The sequence below is a fragment of the Mesoplodon bidens genome, assembly GCF_964165515.1.
Source record: "Mesoplodon bidens genome assembly, chromosome: 15".
NCBI lineage: Eukaryota > Metazoa > Chordata > Mammalia > Artiodactyla > Ziphiidae > Mesoplodon > Mesoplodon bidens.
Window position 1 is genome coordinate 23,982,841 of NC_138171.1, and position 21,675 is coordinate 24,004,515.

At 40.9% G+C, this 21,675-nt stretch overlaps 1 protein-coding gene across 2 annotated transcripts in view; it reads left to right on the top strand.

The window, feature by feature from the left end:
- Window positions 1-3,328: 3,328 nt before the first annotated feature.
- UQCC1 (ubiquinol-cytochrome c reductase complex assembly factor 1) overlaps window positions 3,329-21,675 on the top strand; it is a 94,877-nt gene continuing 76,530 nt past the window's right edge. Inside the window, exons 1-2 of one of the 2 annotated variants that reach the window (XM_081256275.1) lie at window positions 3,330-3,450; window positions 14,896-15,000. In XM_081256275.1, coding sequence (XP_081112401.1) covers window positions 3,427-3,450; window positions 14,896-15,000 — 129 coding nt within the window. In that variant the 5' untranslated portion in view covers window positions 3,330-3,426. Of the gene's footprint in view, window positions 3,451-14,895; window positions 15,001-21,675 lie in introns of both variants that reach the window. The other variant, XM_081256276.1, reaches the window with a different exon arrangement.

Below are 21,675 nucleotides of genomic sequence, written 5' to 3' on the forward strand. Positions count from 1 at the left end.
CTCCTCTGCTAATCCCAAGCTAGCCAATGATTTTGAAGAAAAATCACACAGAAATAGACTGATGCCATTAAAATTTTTGCTCTTAAGTGTATAAGAATATTCATGGAAACATTGATCATAAGAACAACAACAAAAAGAAACAAACTATATGCCATATATATCATATGATAGAACAGCTGTTAAAAGGAAATGAACTGGATCTATATAAAGCAGCATATATAGAATTTTAAAAAGAAACTAGTAAAAAGAAGAAAGCTGCAAAATAAAACAAAACTATGCTGTCAATTAAGTTTAAAAAAAAAAGGAAAAAAAAGAAAACCCACACCAACCAGAAAGACATATTTTCTAAGGGAACATGTGTATGTATGTGAAAGCATTAAAAAAGATCTGAACGGAAATTCAATTTTAGAGAGGGTGGAAGGTTGGGATTCAAGGTGATGGTAAAAAGGGACTTTAGCTTTATCTGTAACATGCTAATTTTTAGAAAATACAGTGTAATCATAAATCACTTTTTAATTTAAAATTAATCAATAAATTAAAATTTATAAAGTGGAGAGTTACCAGCTTCAACTAGATTCTCCATATTTCACTGGCCCCTTTTTCTTTCATTCTCTGTTAAACTTTAAACTTTCTCCTTCTTCTAAACTATAATCTCATACCATCTGCCTTCCTCTGAGTAGAAAAACTTTCCTGCCAAGTTAACAGAGAAAATAGAAGCCATCAGAAAGGAAATTAAATATCAATCTTCTCAATCTTTTCTCTTGTCCCCAACATCTTAGTTCATCATTTCTTGTGTGAATTATTTACTTGGTCTTAAATTTGCACAGTTTTTGTATCACATTTGCTTCTTGAATCTGATTAACAAGAATATTGCTCTTATCCCTCCCTTTTTTTTATAGATAGGTAGTTAAAATAAATAAATTTATTTATTTATTTTTGGCTGCATTGGGTCTTCATTGCTGCCCGCGGGCTTTCTCCAGTTGCAGCAAGCGGGGGCTACTCTTCGTTGTGGTGCGCGGCCTTCTTGTTGCTGTGGCTTCTCTTGTTGAGGAGCACGGGCTCTAGGCTCTCAGGCTTCAGTAGTTGCGGCACGCAGGCTCCGTAGTTGTGGCTTGCGGGCTCTAGAGCACAGGCTCAGTAGCTGTAGGAGGGGAAGTGCCCCCCCCTTTTAAAATCAATTTATTTATTTATATTTGGCTGCATTGGGTCTTTGTTGCTGTGCGCGGGCTTTCTCTAGTTGCGGCGAGCGGGGACTACGAGCGGGGACTACTCTTCGTTGCGGTGCGCGGGCTTCTCATTGCAGTGGCTTCTCTTGTTGCAGAGCATGGTCTCTAGGTGCGCAGGCTTCAGTAGTTGTGGCTCACGGGTCCTAGAGCGCAGGCTCAGTACTTGTGGCGCACGGGCTTAGTTGCTCCGTGGCATGTGGGATCTTCCCGGACCAGGGATCGAACCCATGTTCCCTGCATTGGCAGGCGGATTCTTAACCACTGCGCCACCAGGGAAGCCGGGAAATCCTCTTTTTTAATATGTGATGCCACTTGTCCTAACTTATGTGTGGGAGCGCTACACCACTGTTTTCAATACCAAACACATAAGCTGTCCATTTGAATGCAAAGCATCTAAAGGATAGTTTCTAAAGTGTAGTTTCCTTCCCATGTTGTTGTTGTTATTATTATTATTATTTTTTGCGTACGCGGGCCTCTCACCACTGTGGCCTCTCCCGTCGCGGAGCACCGGCTCTGGACGCGCAGGCTCAGCGGCCATGGCTCACGGGCCCATGCTGCTCCGCGGCATGTGGGATCCTCCCGGACTAGGGCGCGAACCCGTGTCCCCCGCATCGGTAGGCGGACTCTCAACCACTGCGCCACCAGGGAAGCCCTATTATTATTATTTTTAATTTGGTTGCGCTGGGTCTTAGTTGCTGCAGGCGGGCTCCTTAGTTGTGGCATGTGAACTCTTAGTTGCGGCATGCATGTGGGATCTAGTTCCCTGACCAGGGATCAAACCTGGGCACCCTGCATTGGGAGGGCAGGGTCCTATCCACTGTGCCACCAGGGAAGTCCCCGCGTGTTATTCTCTAGTTTGGCTCTTTGTTGCTCCCTTCATAGCACTTACCACAACTTTTAACTATTTTATTTTTTTCATCGGCTTACTAGAATTTTGTGACACAGCACCTCCAGCCTCCCCACCCCCCACCCCCAGGTCTATGAGCTCCAGGAAGCCAGTATCCACACCTGTCTTGTGTCCAGCACATAGTGACCATTCAGTGGGACTATGTTGACTGAATGAAAGGGAAGGGAGTCCTTCAGCACCCTGCCCTTCTGCTCCCAGTCACCCCAGGAGCACTGACACCTTCTCTCCTCTACTGTTCTTGGGATATGATGAATGCAAGAGGTCTTCTAGCCAAGGCCATTGTCTCCCAACCTCCTGTGGAAACTCTTTGCGTCCTTGATTCTTTCTTCTGTATCTTCATCTTTATAATAATTTCCTATCAATACTCAAAGATGCTCCCAGTCACAACTCACCAACCAGAAACCCCTAAAGTTCCTTCTTCAGGTCTCAGGTCAGCATGTGACCACCCTCTTCCCCTGAATTTCAGAACTCAGCCATGCCCTGTGTTCCTCCTCCTACTCTTTCTCAGGCTCGTTTTAGAGAGTCCTTTTTTCTTCCAGAAATTGGCTGGGTTGGGTCTTCATTGCTGTGTGCGGGCTTTCTCTAGTTGCGGCGAGCAGGGGCTGCTCTTCATTGCAGTGCATGGGCTTTGCATTGCAGTGGCTTCTCTTGTTGCGGAGCACAGGCTCTAGGTGCGTGGGCTCAGTAGTTATGGCTCGCAGGCTCAGTAGTTGTGGCGCACGGGCTTAGTTGCTTCGCGGCATGTGGGATCTTCCAGGACCAGGGCTTGAACTTGCGTCCCCTGCATTGGCAGGTGGGTTCTTAACCACTGCCACCACCAGGAAAGTCCCTTAGGGAGTCCTGAAGTGCTAGGATTCTCCCAGGATTCTGTTCTTTTCAACCATCGGTGAAAAGGGGGGAATCCTCGTGGGGGCCAGAGTCTGGGAAAGAGGGACTCCGACAAGGTGGTGCTGAAGAGTGAGGCTGGGTGAGGTGGGTTAATGAAAGAGCTATGAAAAGCCCGAGGCAGAGGTCAAAGAGGACAGGTGTTGCGATGACTTGAACCTCTGTGACGTGTCTGGCGGAGACTAGAGAGAGCGGGAGGTGCGCGCGCGTCCCGACCGTCCGGCCGCGCCCCAGGCCCTGCCTCCTCGCGCGCATTGGTGAAAGCGCGCGCTCGTGTGCGCAGAGACCTCTGTGCGCCTGCGCCGCCGTTGCCGGGTATCCGCCCGCGAAAAGACAACCTAGTGGAGGGGTGGTGGCAGCGGGGACGCCGGAAGGCCACCTTTCACCCGGAAATGGTTGTCGAGAAAGATGGCGTTGCTGGTGCGAGTCCTTGTGAGTGAAGGAGTAATTTTGTGCTGTCGCCCACTGGGCCTCCGGGTTGGAGTCGGAGAGGGCGGGGCGGGAGCAACTGGACGGAAGTGCAGGAGCGGAGCCTGTGCGGTAGCGAGGCTGCGCGGCCGCATCTCTGCGGGGAAACTGAGGCAGCTTCCCACCTCCCCCGACCCTCGGTTTGGCTGTGGCTTCCCCCTCTTTGGAGAAGGCGTGAGACTGACGTCAGATATAAATTTGACGAAGCTTGCTTTTCCTTGGTCACCACCTGTGACTCCTTCCCCTCAGGGAGAGAGGCAGCGCGTGGGGCACTGATTGTAGTTTCGGGAGACCCGGCTTCTAGTTCCTGTTCTGTCACTAACGCTCAGGGTGACCTTGGGCAAGTCGCTTTTGGGCTTCAGAGTCCCCATGGACAAAGCGAGGACGTAAATCTGCAGGTCTTTGGGATTCTGAGGTTCTTTGGGTTTGTTTCAGAGATCAGTAGATCAATTATTAACTGTGTAGTTAAGTGGAATACTCTTATAAGCTATTAGAGTGAAAGCTGCACGAGAACTGGGGTCATATCTGTCGTTTTCACTCCGCCTAGCACAGTGTCTCGCACATCATAGGTGTTCAATAAAGATTTGTTGAAGGAATGAAATAAGTGATGAAGAACTACTCGACTAATTAACAGCCATATGGGAAGCTGCTGCACCTCTTGTGATTCAGTCCTGAACTTCTAGCCGACTCTGACTTATAGAAATTAAAGAGAACAAGGGTTATTAGGAGGATACAGAGCTTGGGTCCTAATCATGGAGGGATAGTAGAGTTTATAATTTTTTTTTTTTTTTTTTTTTTTTTTTGCGGTATGCGGGCCTCTCACTGTTGTGGCCTCCCCCGTTGCGGAGCACAGGCTCCGGACGCGCAGGCTCAGCGGCCATGGCTCACGGGCCCAGCCGCTCCGCGGCATGTGGGATCCTCCCGGACCAGGGCACGAACCCGTGTCCCCTGCATCGGCAGGCGGACGCTCAACCACTGCGCCACCAGGGAAGCCCGAGTTTATAATTTTATCAAGTCTTTCAAAAACTGGGTCAAGGAGATTGTTTTTCATAGCAGACACTGTGTATTCCTGCCTCTAGCTTTCTTTTGAGTTCTGATATTAGAAATATTTGTGTCTAATCTTTTTATATGTGGCATACACGGCCTGTGATTTTACTTCTTGTATTCCTTGTCAGCCTAGCAAAGTGCAGTGCCCTCTATTGTTGTGTAGTAAAAGTTTTTTTGAAGAGTAGCTCCTGTAACCTACAGAAAGTCACTTGATGAAGTAATTGTTGATGCCAGGGCAGGAACTGATTCAGATCTGAGGACTGCTGAGGAAATGGCAACTAGGATGTCCTAAGTGGGTTTTTTTGGCCATGGTGCTCGGCTTGTGGGATCTTAGTTCCCTGGCCAGGAATCGAACCCAGGCCCCTGGCAGTGGAAGCGCAGAGTCCTAACCACTGGACCACCAGGGAATTCCATCCTAAGTGTTTCGTTTTTTAAAAAAATATTTATTTATTTTTATTATTATTATTTTTTTTGGCTGTGTTGGGTCTTAGTTGCGGTGCGCAGGCTTCTCTCTAGTTGCGGCTCGCATACTCAGTAGCTGTGGCGCATGGGCTTAGTTGCCCTGCTGCGTGTGGGAACTTAGTTCCTCGACCAGGAATTGAACCTGTGTCCCCTGCATTGGAAGGTAGATTCTTAACCACTGGACCACCAGGGAAGTCCCCCTCCTAGATGTTTTTTTTTTTTAATTTATGTATTTATTTTTGGCTGCGTTGGGTCTTTGTTGCTGCGTGCGGGCTTTCTCTAGTTGTGAGCGGGGGCTACTCTTCGTTGTGATGCACAGGCTTGTTACTACAGTGGCTTCTCTTGTTGCTGAGCACAGGCTCTAGGCGCTCGCGCTTCAGTAGTTGTGGCACGTGGGCTCAGTAGTTGTGGCTCATGGGCTCTAGAGCACAGGCTCTGTAGTTGTGGTGCACAGGCTTAGTTGCTCTGCGGCATGTGGGATCTTCCCAGACCAGGGATCGAACCCATGTCCCCTGCATTGGCAGGCAGATTCTTAACCACTGTGCTACCAGGCAAGTCCCATACTAGGTGTTTTTATGATAGATATTTGCGGGGGGAAAGATGAGAATTTTATTGGGCTGTAGATCTGAAATGAATACCTTGACTTGTCTTGGAAGTTAATGGCTGCCCCAGCTGAGCATGCCGCTGAGCATGTGGATGGTTACAGGATCATTTCTTCTTAGTTGGTAGCATCCAGTGAAACCACCTTTCTAACTGCCTTCTATTAGTTGAATCTTTTTCTACCCCCCATTTATCCCTTTCTATTCATCTTTTTAGGTAAAAAGCAAGATTAGTTGAGGAAAGTCACTTTCACTTAATACTGTATACTGTAATTCTTTGAAGTCTTCTTATCATATGTTGTAATGTGTGACAAAGCAACAGAAACTCCCTTAGGACTAGAGAGTTACAGTAAACATGAAAGTAGCAGATATTTATTGATCACCTATGCTGAAGAGGCATTAGGGTTAGGCACTGTGAGGCATTCACAAATACAGGAAAATGCACCTGTCTAGGTGTCGTAAGAGCCTTGTTTGAAAGCTTGGCCCCATTACTTACTATGGGTATAGCCTTGAGCAAATCACCTAACTTCTCTGAGCCTCAGATTTTCTTAAGGGTAAGTTTGATAGGGTTGATCAGAGAATCAGTTGATACAATTGACATTTTAAATGCTTTTTTTCCCTTCCTTTTAATTCAGCGACTATTTTGAGTGTTTACTGCATTCTAGGAACTCTCCAAGGGACTGAGGATGAAAAACATAGAACTTATTCTCATGCTTATAATCTAATAGCAGAGACAGAAAAGAAAACTACTGATAACAATTCTTGAAATGCTGTGATAGAAGTCTTACCTAGGTGCTATGGTAGCAGAGTAGAAAGGCACCTAACCCAGCCTGAGGACAAACATTTAGATACTTAAACTAAATGAGGGAGCATTAGATGGGGAATAGGGGAAAGGAAATAGAGGAGAAGCATTAGCTTATGCCACTATGCTAGACGACAAAGGCGCTCTAAGTAAATCTCTCTGGCTGGACTCAGGGGCACTTGTGGAGAAGTGGCAGTAGAGGAGACATTGCCTTGCATGTCATAGTTAGGGGCTGGAGATTTATCTTGAGGCAGAGGGCAGCCATTGAAGTATTTTAAACGAAGGGAAGATTTATTTTTAAAGGTTTTTTTGATGCATTTACTCTTGTTTTTTTTCTTATTTAAATTTTTTAAATTGAGGAATAATTGATGTACAGTAAATCACACTTATTTAATTGTATAATTTGATAAGTTTTGACACAAGTATACACCCGAAAAGTCATAATCATAATAAAAATAAGGAACATATCAGTCACTCCCCAAAATTTCTTTGCGCCCTTTTGCAATCCTTGTATTGCTCTCCCTGCTTCCAGCCACCATTGATCAGGGGAACACTTTGTTCCTTCTCTCATTTTTAAATTGAAATTAAAAATTTTTAATTTGAAAGTATAAAAAAGTTAAAAAAAAGTCAACATAGTGAACAAAAAACAGATTTTTGTTTTAATAGATCCCTGTAACAGGAGTGGATGTAACAGATGGATCAGTCAGAGAGGGCTGAGATTAGAGTCCCCAAGGCCAGTCAGAAACTAAAGTAATCCTGGAAGAAGTGATGAAGGCGTGTACTAAGTGGGAGATGGACAGCGTGGTTAAAGAAGAAGGGATGGTTGCAAGAGGTATTGAGGAAATAGTCTACAGAGCTTGATGAGAGATTAGATGTTAAGGATGAGGAAGAAGGAAGAGTCTAACAGCTTGTCCCAGGTCAGCCTAGGATGACTGAGTTAATAGTGTTCTTCAATGAGAAAATCTAGCTGGAGTTTTTGGGGTTTTTTTGTTTGTTTGGTGTTTTGTTGTTGTTGTTGTTGGTTTTTGTTTTTGCAGCTGGATATTTGGTGTTCAGGAGAGAGAGCTGAAATATAAGTTGTAGTTGAAACAAAAATGTTGAGATTTCTCGAGGAATAACATTGATAGGTAACATTTATAGGGCACTTACCTTGTGGTAAGCACTCTTAAATACTTTATATGTGTGAACTTGCTAAATCCTTACGACAGCCCTTTGAAGAGGTAGGCACTATTATTCCCCCATTTTGCAGACAAGAAAATTGAACCACCGAGAAGTAGTATTCCTGAAACATTCTCATTAGTCTCCCCTTACTTTTTCCTCTTTCTGTCTTTTTGACCAGTTTTTACCCTTCTCCAAGGATGGGTTTGGGAAGGAGGAGTAAACTGAAACACTGCTATTGCTGAGTAGATCTAGCAGAGGAACTAGACATTTGAGCAGTGCGCTGGGACTTTTTTATGGTTTTATGAGCTGTTTTGACATTGGTAATAATTTTTACTTTTCTTTGATAGTAGTATAAATTGCAGAAAGCCACACTGGATTTAAAAAAAAAATTGTAGTAGAATACGCGTAACATAATTTACCATTTCAACCAATTTTAAGTGTACAGTTCAGTGGTATTAAGTACATTCACATTGTTGTGCTGCCATCACCACCATCATCCAAAGAACTCTTTTCATCTTCAAAAACTGAAACTCTGTACCTATGAAAAGATGAATCCCTATGCCCCACTCTACCCAGCCCTGGGCAACCACCATTCTTTCTGTCTTTATGATTTTGACTACTCTAGGTACCTCATATAAGTGGAATCATACAGTGTTTGTTCTTTTGTGTCTGGCTTATTTCACTTAACATAATGTCCTCAAAGTTCATCCATGTTGTAGTATGACAGAATTTCCTTTTTTTAAGGCTGAATAATATTCTGTTGTATGCATATACTACATTTCATTTATCCATTCATCTGTTGATGGGCACTTTGGTTGCTTCCACCTTTTGGCTATTGCCAAATAGTGCTGCCATGAACATGGGTGTACAAATATTTGTTCTAGTCCCTATTGTTACTTCTTTTGGGTATGTGCTCAGAAGTAGAATTGTTGGATCATATTGTAATTCTATGTTTAATTTTTTGAGCAATCACCATTCTGTTTTCCATAGCAGGTGCACCATTTTACATTTCTACCAGCAAAGCACAAGGGTTTCAATTTCTCCACATCTTCTCCAACACTTATTTTCTTTCTTTTTTTTTTTTTTATAGTGGCCATCCTAATGGGTGTGAGAGGATAATCTCATTGTAGTTTTTTTTTTTTAAGATTTTTTTGACGTGGACCATTTTTAAAGTCTTTTTTAAAGATTAATTAATTAATTTATTTTTGGCTGCATTGGGTCTACATTGCTGTGCACAGGCTTTTCTCTAGTTGCAGTGAGCAGGGGCTACTCTTTGTTGCGGTGTGTGGGCTTCTCATTTTGGTGGCTTCTCTTGTTGCAGAGCATGGGCTCTAGGCATGTGGGCTTCAGTAGTTGTGGCATGTGGGCTCAGTAGTTGTGGCGCATGGGCTTAGTTGCTCTGTGGCATGTGGGATGTGGGATCTTCCCAGACCAGGGATCAAACCCGTGTCCCCTGCCTTGGCAGACGGATTCTCAACCACTGTGCCCCCAGGGAAGTCCCATCTGCAAGTATTTTTTCACATATTTTTTCTGTTCCTTATTTCTCTCCTCTCTGTCTGAGACTCCCATTATACATATGTTGGTATGTTTGATGGTGTAGATACGTTTGCTGGTAGGCCTCTGAGACTCCATTAAATTTTCTTCATTTTTTTTTTCTTTCTGTTCATTGGGCTGGATAATCTCAGTTGATCTATCTTCAAGGTCACTGATTCTTTCTTTTGCTCAAATCTGCTGTTAAAGTTCTCTAGTGAAATGTTAATTTTATTTATTGTTCTTTTCTTTTAAAAAACATTTTTAAAAAAATATTTATTTATTTGCTTGCACTGGGTCTTAGTTGTGGCAGATGGGCTCCTTAGTTGCAGCTCGCAGGCTCCTTAGTTGTGGCTTACTGGCTCCTTAGTTGCGGCCTGGGGGCTCCTCAGTTGTGGCATGTGTACTCTTGCAGCATGCATGTGGGATCTCGTTCTCTGACCAAGGATCAAACCCAGGCCCCCTGCATTGGGAGTACAGAGTCCTATCCACTGCACCACCAGGGAAGTCCCTTATTGTTCTTTTCAACTCCAGAATTTTTGTTTGGCTTTTTGTAAATTTCTTTCTTTATTGATATTGTTTATTTGGTGAGATACCATTCTCATACTTTGCTTTAGTTCTTTAGTCATGGTTTCCTTTAGATCTTAAAATTTTTAAATAGCTGGTTCAAAGTCTTTGTCTGGTTTGTCTAATGTCTGGGCTTCCTCAGGGACAGTTTCTATTGATTTTTAAATTTTCCCGTGTATTGACCATGCTTTTTTTGTTTTTTTACATGTTTCATAAGTTTTTGTTGAAAACTAAACATTTTAAATAATATAATGTGGCACCTCTGGAAATCAGGACTTTCTTTTCCCAGAGTTTATTGTTATTTTTCTGTTTAGTGACTTTTCTGAATTAATTCTGTAAAGTCTGTATTCTTTGTCCTGTGGTCTCTGCCCAGTTAGCTTAGTGGTCAAGTAATGATTGGATGGAGATTTCCTTAAATGCCTGGAACCAGTGAGTCTCTCAGTATTTGTTGAGGGGCTCTGTGTGCATTTTGGAACATGCCTTCATCCTTCTGCCAGTCTTTTGACAGTTCTGCCTTAACCTTCACTTCCTGCTTGCGAAGCACCTCAAGGTCAACCAGAGATGAGAGCTTAGAGCAGTCTCAGGTCTTTCCTGTTCTGGGCATGTGCACAAACCTGTGCATCTGCATGGCCTTCAGATTCCCAGGAGTATGTCAGAGCTTTTCAAGGTCCCTATGCATATCTCATTCCTCTGATTTTCCTTTTAAACTTTTTGGTTAGCCTATTGTTTTCCCCAAGTATTATCCACTGCCTCAGGCAGCCACAAAGTTAAACAATTGCCTCTATTTGTTTTCCCCTAAGGCTCCTGGGGAGCTCCTGGGGCAAATGGTTTTCATACTGGAGGAGTTCCAAGAAGGATGGAGTCTTCCAAGGAACTGCTAGACAGATCAAATAATTCCAGACCTTTGTGAATAAGGTTTGAGGAGCTTCAACCCCATTCAGGAGTCAACTTTTCTCCAGAGAAGACTAGTTCCTTTCAGTGAATACTACTATTTAGAAACCAAGTTTGGGTGCTACATGTTGTCATTGCAACTGGGGTGTCATTGCTTCCAGGCCCTATCAGTACAGGAGTAGGAAGTATATGTATGTGTATACATATACATAAACACACATATGTTGATTTCTTTATTTATCTCTGTATATTAAAAACTTATACCAGTTACTCTAAATCCATCCCAATAGCACAGGGTTTATTCTATCCTTTTGCCTTTTCATATTTGTTAACTCCTTTCTCTGATAGAAACCTGATCCCTCATCCTTAATATATTTACTGATTTGCTCAAATCCTTCCTGTATTTGTGAATTTACATACTTGCTAAAATTTATTTGTAACCTGAATCAATACTCGTGGTGCTTTTGCAGTCACTTGTGGACATGTGCAGAGGGGTGAAAAATTTGAACTGCAACATGCATATTCCTGGATGAGGTGATACTCTGACTTCTTGTTTCAGCTGTTATTGCTGTAAACAAGTATCCTTCTCATGGTCTATTTAGTGTCATGGTTTTTGCATTTTTGTGCTTTTGTTGGTGAGTTCCCTGTTTAAAATGGCCCCCAGGTGTAGTGCTGAAGTGCTGTCTAGTGCTGCTAAGTGCAAAAAGGCTGTGATGTTTCTTGTGGAGAAAATTTGTGTGTTAGATAAGTTTTGTTCAGGAGTGAGTTAGTGCTATTGGCTGTGAGTTCAGTGTTAATGAATCAACAACATATTAAATACGGTGTCTTTAAACAGAAACACACAAAACAAGGTCATGTATTGTCTGGTTGATGAAAATGTTGTGACCAGAGGCTTGCAGGAACCTAACCCTGTATTTTTCCCCTAGGAGCAATGGTTCAGTGTTTGCTAACTTAGTGTTTGTGGTCACTTTGTAAAACATAACTATGGGGAATAGGAGAATTGACTACCTGTAAAGCCTTTTCCAGCTCATGGGTGAGCAAAGGAAAATACTATGTATCTTAAAAACCACATGAAGAAAGAGTCTGGTCAGTGGACTGATTAAAGTGTAGTCACAAAAAGAGCTGGTCTGTGAGAATATTTTGAAATACGATGTAAAATCACCTGCAAATCACAATAAGCACAGGAAATACAAACATAAAACTTATCTTTAAAATTTTGGTTGAAGTGTTGATGAGGCAAAAGGACGATAAAACCAGTTCCCACTGAGTAATGGTGTTTATACTATCCTAAGTTAAAGCAATGTGGTTTTTTTTGTTTGTTTGTTTGGTTGGTTGGTTTTTTTTTTGCGGTACGCAGGCCTCTCACTGGCCTCTCTCATTGCGGAGCACAGACTCCGGATGCGCAGGCTCAGCGGCCATGGCTCACGGGCCCAGCCGCTCCGCAGCATGTGGGATCCTCCCGGACCGGGGCACGAACCCGTGTCCCCTGCATCGGCAGGCAGATTCTCAAGCACTGTGCCACCAGGGAAGCCCTAAAGCAATGATTTTAACCACTGGAATTTTTTTCTGAACTTGGGAGAACTGAGGTTTGCTAATTGTTATAGACCTAATGTATTAGTACCTGTAAGAGGATGGTAAGTACTTCCACAGATTTATTGATATATATTTATAAATGAAGTATTGGGAGAGGTGGAAAGGAAAAAGGACTTAGTAGAATCAGTAGAACCAGAACCTGGAGTCTAGGTTGCAGCAAATGAGCTCATGCTTTGGGTAGGAGAGAAGAAGAGAGTCCCAGCGGAACTCCAAGGGGATTAGCTTGTGTGGAGATGAGCAGTAATTCTCAAACCAGAGAGTATGAGTCAGGTTTTGGAACTGCTGAGTGGAGAATGCAAGGCAGAGTATGTAAGTATATTGATGGGTCGGAGTCCAGTTGGTAAAGATCAGGTGTTTAAGTTTGACTACAGAGACACTTGGAGGCACTGCAAGCTTTTGAGAAAGGGAATTCCGGGTTCAAAGCAGTATTTTAAGAAAATGGTTCTTGCTGTTGTGACAGTTTGCTGGGGAAAGAGGAGTTTACTTACATAATTCAGTAACAGTTGTTAATAGCAATAGTGAAGCCTTTGTGTGTGTGTTTTACTGTTATTGGAGTGCTTTTACAGGTGGTCCTTGGGACGCTCCTGTGAGGTAGCTTTTATTATCCCCCCTTTTAGGTAAGGGAAAATGGAGGTCCAGAGTTTTGAGTAACTAGTTCAGGGTCACACAGCTATTTAATGGTAGGCTTGCGATTCAGATACCCTTTCTGCTACACCTCAGTTTCCATTAAGGATTTCGACAAAGAATTGTTGTAGGATTGGAGAAGGAAAGAAAACAGCAGCTGATTACTACTTTCTTCTAATAAGAAGTGATTTAAAGTATTGGCATGAGACCAAGTAGAGTCAGATGTTACAGAGAAAATTTTTATTGACATTGGAAAAAATATGATGAAATTCTTCAGAAAATCTTCCAAAAGTTTGCATTGTTCCTACTTGTAATTTCCTCCTACCTTACCCCCACCCCCCGCCCCCCCCCCCGCCACCTCCTGCTTTGGGCCTGAATCTGATGAAGTTTCATCTTAGCACGTATTTACATTTTTAGGAAAGGAACATCTGACATGGAATGATTCTGGTAAATGTGTCAGCTGTTAGTAAACAAGAAGCCAGTAATTGTATCTCATTTGAAAACAATCCCAACAGGTCAAACCTCAGCTGAAATAAAATCCTATTTTTAAGCTTTACTTTTAATTTGAAACATAAGTTGCTGTGAGTAGCCTATTAGAAACAGTTACACAATTTTAGAAAGCATCTCTAGGTTTAAAATTCTAATACCTTTCTCCCCCTTACCCCTGGCCCTTCCTGCCTAGTCATGAGGAAATGGAGATTCAGATTCAACTTAATATTTATTGAGTTGGACACACTGCAAAGGACATTTTTTTTTCCTTAAAATCCTGAGAGGTAGGGATTTTTATTTATTTTATGGAAGAGGCAACAAAGGCTCATAGCTCACTGACAAGGGAGCCAAGAGTCAAATCAGTGCTTTCTGATTCCAAGTACAGGACTCTTCCCATAGTATTATGCTGTATTTTAATTGGTTCAAGACCAGGTCATAGAGTGGTAGAGCTAGAAGGGACTTTGGGGGATATTTCCTCTACCCTTTCATCCCATTAATGAGCATGGATCCATGGATCCATGGATTCTGGATTCAAATCTTAACCCCGCTATTTATTAACCATGTGACCTTGGGAAGTCGCTTATCCATACTTCCATTTCTTTATCCATATACGTGGGATAATGACAATATACCTAAGTCATTGGGTGGCGATTATGAGGTTTAAATGAGTTCATATATGTAAAGTACCTGAAAAATACCTGGCACCTAGTAAGTGCTTATAAGTATTACTAATATTTGTTAAGAGAAAACTGAGTATCATAAAGGTGTAATTACTTCTAAAGATTATATTAAAGTAGCTGAGTTTAAACTAGGATCCGGATCTTTGACTCCTACTATTGTAGTTGATGCTTGGCAAAGTGTTTTCAGACAGTTTGGTATATCCAGTCCTCCTTATGGCCCTATAAGGTCTACAGGCCAAGTGAAAGAAACCCTTCGGTCTCCCAGAGTTGGTTTCTAGAATAGAGATTTCCAGTGCTGTGTACGTGAATGCCATTTATACAGTGGGTTGTATTTCAGGTTCATAAAGTAAAGCAGGCTTCTCATTTAGCAAGGTAGAGCTCTTCCTTTCTCCAGCCTAACCTTTCACTTTAGTCCAGAGAACTTTTTGAGGTCAGTTAATGCCAGAGGGAAAAATTGGACCTCAGTCATAGCTCTAACAGCCACTTAATCTCCCTTTGTCTTGGAAATCAAATTGCCCAAGTGTGTTTTCCCACCCTAAAAATTTCAGCCCTAGTTTCTTCATCCTTTTGGGGTTAATGGTAATCCTGGCACTGTTCACTGTAAAGGGATTTTATGAAGAGCTTATAAATTAGTGTTTATGAAAAGGAATTGCAAACTCTGATTTAAATGATAAGCTAACTGTAAAATGCCTGAAGTAGGTTTATTTTGTTACTTTCCTGAGAGGGAGCTCATGTCCTCCAGTTTGGGTCAGCTATTACCAGAATTCATCTAGTCCGTGGCAGGCAGGGGTACATTTTATCCTTGGAGAGATGAGCATGGGGAGGCTTGGTCCTAGTCCAGTTTTGGAAATTCTCCTTTCATGTGCCTTGTTCTGGCAGGATTTCTAGACTTAGGTACACTCTTTGCCTTCTACACATGGAGTCTGATACAGATTCCTGACAGACTATTTTTTTCTTTCTCTAGAGGAACCGGATTAGCATTTCCCAGTGGGTTCCAGTATGCAGCCGATTGCTTCTTGTGTCTCATACACAGGGACAGTGGGGCAGGGCTCTGTCTGGTACTTCCCAGGTAAGATTTGTTATTCCTTTGCTTGGTATGAAAAAACCTTAGTGTTTATGTGCAAATGTCATGTATTTATAGATTAGCCAACCAAATTGTGTGATGGAAAAACCTCATGAGACCACTTCTGGGTCTCTGTGGTGCCAGCTCAGGACTGATTCCTACTGTATGGTGTCTAGGGCGTTGCTTCCAAATACCCCAGCAGTGGAACTTAGCCTAGGATACCATGCTACAGTCTGATGATTTTTACTGTTGGGAGTGTTTCCAGATATTCATCTCTGAGTTAACTTTTCTTCAGTTTTCTTTTTGTAGCCACTTTGTGCCGCTTATATTTGGGGTAAGAAATGTTTCTTTATTTTTTTCCTTTTTGTGAACATAAAAATCCAAGGAACAATTATTTCAGGCCTTAGTTTACCACAGATCACATGATTCTTTATAATGTAGTTTACTTTGGACCCTCCTTTAGAGTTTTTTCTCCTGATGTTTGTTAATTGTACAAATAATTTAGTGATAAAGGAAATAAAAATCACCCATGACTTCAAACCTGAAAACATCTGCTGGTTCTTTTCCAGTCCTTAAGTATGTATGTGTGTACTAATTTTTTCCCTAAGTACCTTAACAAATATCCACAGAATTTTATGTTCTGGTGCTTTTTCACTTATTAGAGCAGACATTATTCACGTTGTTAGATAGATTTCATAATTCATTTTTTAAATGGCTACATGTTATTTATTTAACCTTTGTTTATATTAAAATTATTTATAGATTTTTTGTAGACTTTAATGTGGTTACCATTTTATTGTTATATAGTATTTCTTATTTTTAATTATTTATTAAAAATAAACTTTTAGGAGGGTGTAACCCTAGGTCAAAGGGTATAAGCAGTTTTCCTCTCCAAAAAGTTGTTTTAATTTTTACTGCCACCAGCAAGTTTATGTAACTAGTTTTTCATCATTACTTCCCCTAGATTGGGTGTTTTTAAAAATTTAAACTAATTGGGTAGAAAATGTTACCTTGTTTTGCATTTCTTTTTTTTTTTTTTTTTGCGCGGTGCACGGGCCTCTCACTGTTGTGGCCTCTTCTGCTGCGGAGCACAGGCTCCGGACGCGCAGGCTCAGCGGCCGTGGCTCACGGGTCTAGCCGCTCCGCGGCATGTGGGATCTTCCCGGACCGCGGCACGAACCCGTGTCCCCCGCATCGGCAGGCGGACTCTCAACCACTGCGCCACCAGGGAAGCCCTTGCCTTACATTTCTTTATCAGGGTTAAACATTTTTCTGTTTATCAGTTATATTCTGGTTTGTAAAAATTACATACTTATATCATTTCTCTGTTTATCTACTGGGAATTTATTTTCATTACCAATTTATATAAATTCCTTTTGTAGCCATTCACTTTCTTTTTCATATTTAATGCAATGAAAAATTATTTTTGATGTATAATTATATATTATATAATTTAAATAAATAAATAAAATATATTAAAATACTTCAAATATAGAGTAATTCCCTCCAGCTAGCGTATAAGCCTTGCCCTTCTGAGGACATGTCTTATTTTTTACCTGTATTTCCTGGGCTTCTCGCTAAGTCTGGCACAGAGAAGGCACTAAATGTATGTTGAATGAATGAAGAATATGCTTGTGCAGAAGAGGCATCTACTTTGGGTAGTCATGTAGCTGTTTCTTTTCAGAGTTGGGCTAGGTTCTATTTTTATTTTTATTTTTGTGTACTGGAAAACTTTAGTAGAATTTATCCTATAGTTCTAAATCATTTGTAAATAATGTGTGCAGAGATGGTGGAAGGAGGAACTCATTATATCAGTCTCTGACTTGTGCCTCATTCTTTGAATCAATAAACCCAATAAAATTTATTGGGTACCTAATATATACCAGCTACTATATTAGGCTCTGGGATGGCATTATAGTGAAGCATCCATGTAAATAACTTAAAATTGTTTATCTCATGCTGACAGGATGTAATTTTAGCCAGGGTAAATAAACTGGACATTTTGTCATATTGACGTTACCTCACAGGTACATTCTCCCATCTTTGAGTTCTCCTGGTTGGAAAACCCTGCCTCAGAATGACATCCTTAGGTACATATCCGACAGGGAGGCAGATTTGGCTTAGAATGAGGAAGAACTTTGTGTTAACTAGAATTGTGGTGTAATGGGATGTGTTGGCTGTATTTTGACAAAGTAAATTTACTTTTACTGGAAGTATTCAAGCAATGATTGGAAGGCTATGTTAGGGGCTTGACGTAAAAGTATCCTCCATTGGATGAGTGGTAGTATCAGATGATCTCTAAAGTAATGTCCAATGCTGTAATCCTATTATCATTTTCAAAAGGTTAGGGACATTGGACTCTAATCTGTCTTTTCTAAGTAACCTCTTGAAGTTCTGTCATACTTTGATGAGTCTACTTAAAAAGTTTTTTTTAACTTTTGAAATAATTTAAACTTACAAAAAAGTTATAAAAATGGTAGTGTTCCCTTATACCCTTCATCTAGCTTCCTCTGATGTTAGCATCTTATATGACCATAGTGCAGTTATTGAAACCAGGAAGTGAACATTGATGTGATACTATTAACTAATCTATACACCTTATTCCAATTTTACTTTTTTACCCCATTAATGTCCTTTTTTTGGTCTCTCAATTGGGGTTCGTCTAATATTTTCTTAAAATTAGATTGAGGCTATGCATTTTTGGCAAAAGTGATATTGTTTCCTTCTCAGTGGGTCATATCAGCGGATACATGATGCCAGTTATTACTGGTGATGTTAACTTTGATGACTTGGTTATTAAATTGGTGTCTGTCAGCTTCCTCTACTATAAAGTACTATTTTCCCCTTTGTAATTAGTAGGTGTCTTGTGAGAAGATACTTTGAGATTATGCAAATATCCTGTTTCTCATCATACTTTCTTTTTTTGAAGTTTTTAAAATAATTTTTATTGAAATATAGTTGATTTACAATGTTGTGGGGTTTTTTTTTTTGTTTTTTTTGGCTGCATTGGGTCTTCGTGGTGCATGGGCTTCTCATTTTGGTGGCTTCTCTTGTTGTGGCTCACAGGCTCTAGAGCCCAGGCTCAGTAGTTGTGGCTCACAGGCTTAGTTGCTCCGCAGCATGTGGGATCTTCCCAGACCAGGGATCGAACCCATGTCCCCTGCATTGGCAGGCGGATTCTTAACCACTGTGCCACTAGGGAAGCCCCAGGAGGTGGAGTTTTGATAAAAACTTTTATTTCAACTATTTTTTCCCTTTTTTGCATAAATCTAAAAATGTTCCAAAACTTCCAAGATCTTATAAGATAGTGACTGAAAGGATCAATCAGTGATGTTCATTTTAAAGGATTAATAAAAGGTCCAAGAACTACAGAAGATGAAGCAGCCTAAGCTGAATGATTTATTACAACAACTTGTAAATGTTTGTGTAAAATGTCTTATAAGGGTTTATTGTTGGGTCCGTGGGCACCCAGGGGTGAGGGGTGGGAGCAGGATTTCTTTCTTTTTTTAAGGCTGTATAATATTCCATTTTATCTATCTATCCATCTATCTATCTGTATCTATCTATCTATATCTATATCTGTGCCACATTTTCTTTATCCATTCTTCTGTCAGTGGGCATTTGGGTTACTGCCATATCTTGGCTATTGTGAATAATGCTGCAGTGAACATAAGTGTGCAAGCATCTCTCCAAGATCCTGCTTTGAATTTTTTTGGATCTATACCCAGAAGTGAGATTGTGGTATCATATGGCAATTCTATTTATGGTTCTTGACTGCAACAGTCATTACTATGGTGTTTGCTTGATGGTCATTTTCTAATTCCATCATTGCCTACTACATTTCTTGATTGGAATTCTACTGTAAGGAAGAGCTGTTACTTCCTCTCCATTTATTTATTTATTCAGTTATTTTGTTTGTATCAGTATGAACTAATGGATATTTATTCTGTGAGTTATAATGCATTATTCTCATTATTTTGTTGATCAGATTGTTCCATGTTTGGCTGTTGAGAGCTCCTTCAAGTTCCTTTCTACGTGCCTTCATTTTTTGAACACTTCCTTGTTTCTTGGCACCACAAGATGTTTCAGGTTCATGTTGTATTTTCTTTGCTCTAGCCCTAGAGTTAACAGTTTCCCCCTGGGAGCCCTGGTTCCTTTTATTGGAGAATGATATTTGGAATATTTAGAAATTAAGATCTGGGTGCTAAGTGTACATGAGCCAGTGTTGTTGAACTCTACACAGGTTTTTGAAATCAGTTAGATACAGGGGAAAGAAGATAGCTCTGAATACATGTTCTACCCGTTAATGAACTTTACTTCTTTGAGCCTTAGGGTTCTTATTTCTAAAACGGGAAAAAATAGTATCAACTTTTCAAGGTTGTTATGAGATAACATAAGTAAAACAGCAAGCGTACAGGTGCTGGGCATATGGGAGATCTTCAGTAAATTGTAACTGCTATTTTTGTTGCTATTTATATTCATGCTACTTGGGTAAATTTTCTCCTCACCTTGTAAATTGAAACTTAAGAAAAAAAATTTTTTTAATCCTAAAACTACCTTAAGCAAGTTGCACCCTCTCCCTGTGTCTTAGTTTCCTCATCTGTGAAAGGAAAAGGTTGGACTTAGAAGATCTCTGAGATTCCTTCCAGCTCAAGTGTTGTTATTCTAAGTTACTCCTTAGTTCTTCAGTTGCTTTTTCTCCAAGCTAAACAGCTTCAATTTATTTTAACCTTTCCACTAGGACCTTTTATTCATCTCTTTGATCATTCCTGTGGTTCTTTTCTGGACCTTCTCCAGATTGTCCTTCTATTTGGAAAAAAAAAAAAAACCCACCTAGTTTTTATTGAGTGCCTACTCCATGCCCAGAATGGTGTTGAGCAATGGGACAGAAAATAGAAGAAGTATAAGATAGACTGTCTCCTGGTGGAGCTTACAGCTTTGTTAAAAAGACCAGATACATATAGTGTTGAAGAATTGCTTGAGTCCTGCCCTCCTTTTTCCTTTCCTTTCCTTTCCCTTTTTCTTTCTTTCTTTCTTTTCTTTCTTTCTTTCTTCCCTTTTCTTTTCCTTCCTTCCTTCCTTCCTTCCTTCCTTCTCTCTCTCTCTGTTTCTCTCTCTCTCTCTCTTTCTGCCTCTCTCTCTCTCCCCCTCTCTCCCTCTCTCTATCAGGGAGGTCTTTTCATTTTTAGAACCTTTTAGGAAGCAAAAAATAAAAGCAAAATCTTAACATGTCTTTTTAAAAAAATAATAAATTTATTTATTTATTTTCGGCTGTGTTGGGTCTTCATTGCTGCTCACGGGCTTTTCTCTAGTTGTGGCGAGCGGGGGCTGCTCTTTGTTGCGGCACGCGGGCTTCTCATTGCAGTGGCTTCTCTTGTTGTGGAGCATGGGCTCTAGGAGCACAGGCTTCAGTAGTTGTGGCATGTGGGCTCAGTGGTTGTGGCTTGTGGACTCTAGAGTGCAGGCTCACTAGTTGTGGCATGTGGGCTTAGTTGCTCTGTGGCATTCGGGATCTTCCCGGACCAGGGCTTGAACCCATGTCACCTGCATTAGCAGGCGGATTCTTAACCACTGCGCCACCAGGGAAGCCCAAGGGAACCTTCTTGTACTGTTGGTGGGAATGTAAATTGATAACAGCCACTATGGAGAACAGTATGGAGGTTCCTTAAAAAACTAAAAATAGAGCTACTGTACAACCCAGCAATCCCACTACTGGGCATATACCCAGAGAAAACCATAATTCCAAAAGACACATGTACCCCAATGTTCATTGCAGCACTATTTACCATAGCCAGGATATGGAAGCAACCTAAATGTCCATCAACAGAGGAATGGATAAAGAAGATGTGCTATATATATACAACAGCATATTAGCCATAAAAAGGAACGAATTTGGGTCATTTGTAGAGACGTGGGTGAACCTAGAGACTGTCATACAGAGTGAAGTAAGAAAGAGAAAAGCAAATATCATATATTAACGCATGTATGTGGAATCTAGAAAAATGGTGTAGATGATCTTATTTGCAAAACAAACAGAGACACAGACGTAGAGAACAAACGTATGGACACCAAGGGGGAAGGGGGGTGGGGTGAATTGGGAGATTGGGACTGACATATATACACTATTGATACTATATATAAAATAGATAACTAATGAGAACCTACTGTGTATCTCAGGGAACTCTACTCAGTGCTCTGTGGTTACCTAAATGGGAAGGAAATCCCAAAATGAGGGGATATATGTACATGTATAGCTGACTCACTTTGCCATAGAGTAGAAACTAACACGACATTGTAAAGCAACTATATGCCAATAAAAATTAATTTAAAAAAAAAGAAAGAAGTACACAGTATTTAAATGGTCAGTACTCATCTTCATTATCATCATTGTATAGTATTCATGAAACTATACAAGTTGAAAGACAACTTTCTAAAAGACTTTCTGTAAGACATTCACTCTAGTGTTCCAAGCTGTTAGAACAGGGCTTTGACATACAGTAGGCACTTAATAAATATCTGTGGCTTGATAGAATGAATAAACCAGTCAATCAACTATATGCAATTTTATAGTGCTATGTATTAGTTAGAACATAATTAAATAAATTTTGCTTTTATTTTTGATTTTTTGTTGTTTTTTTTTGTTTCCATTCTTTTTTTTTTTTTTTGCGGTACGCGGGCCTC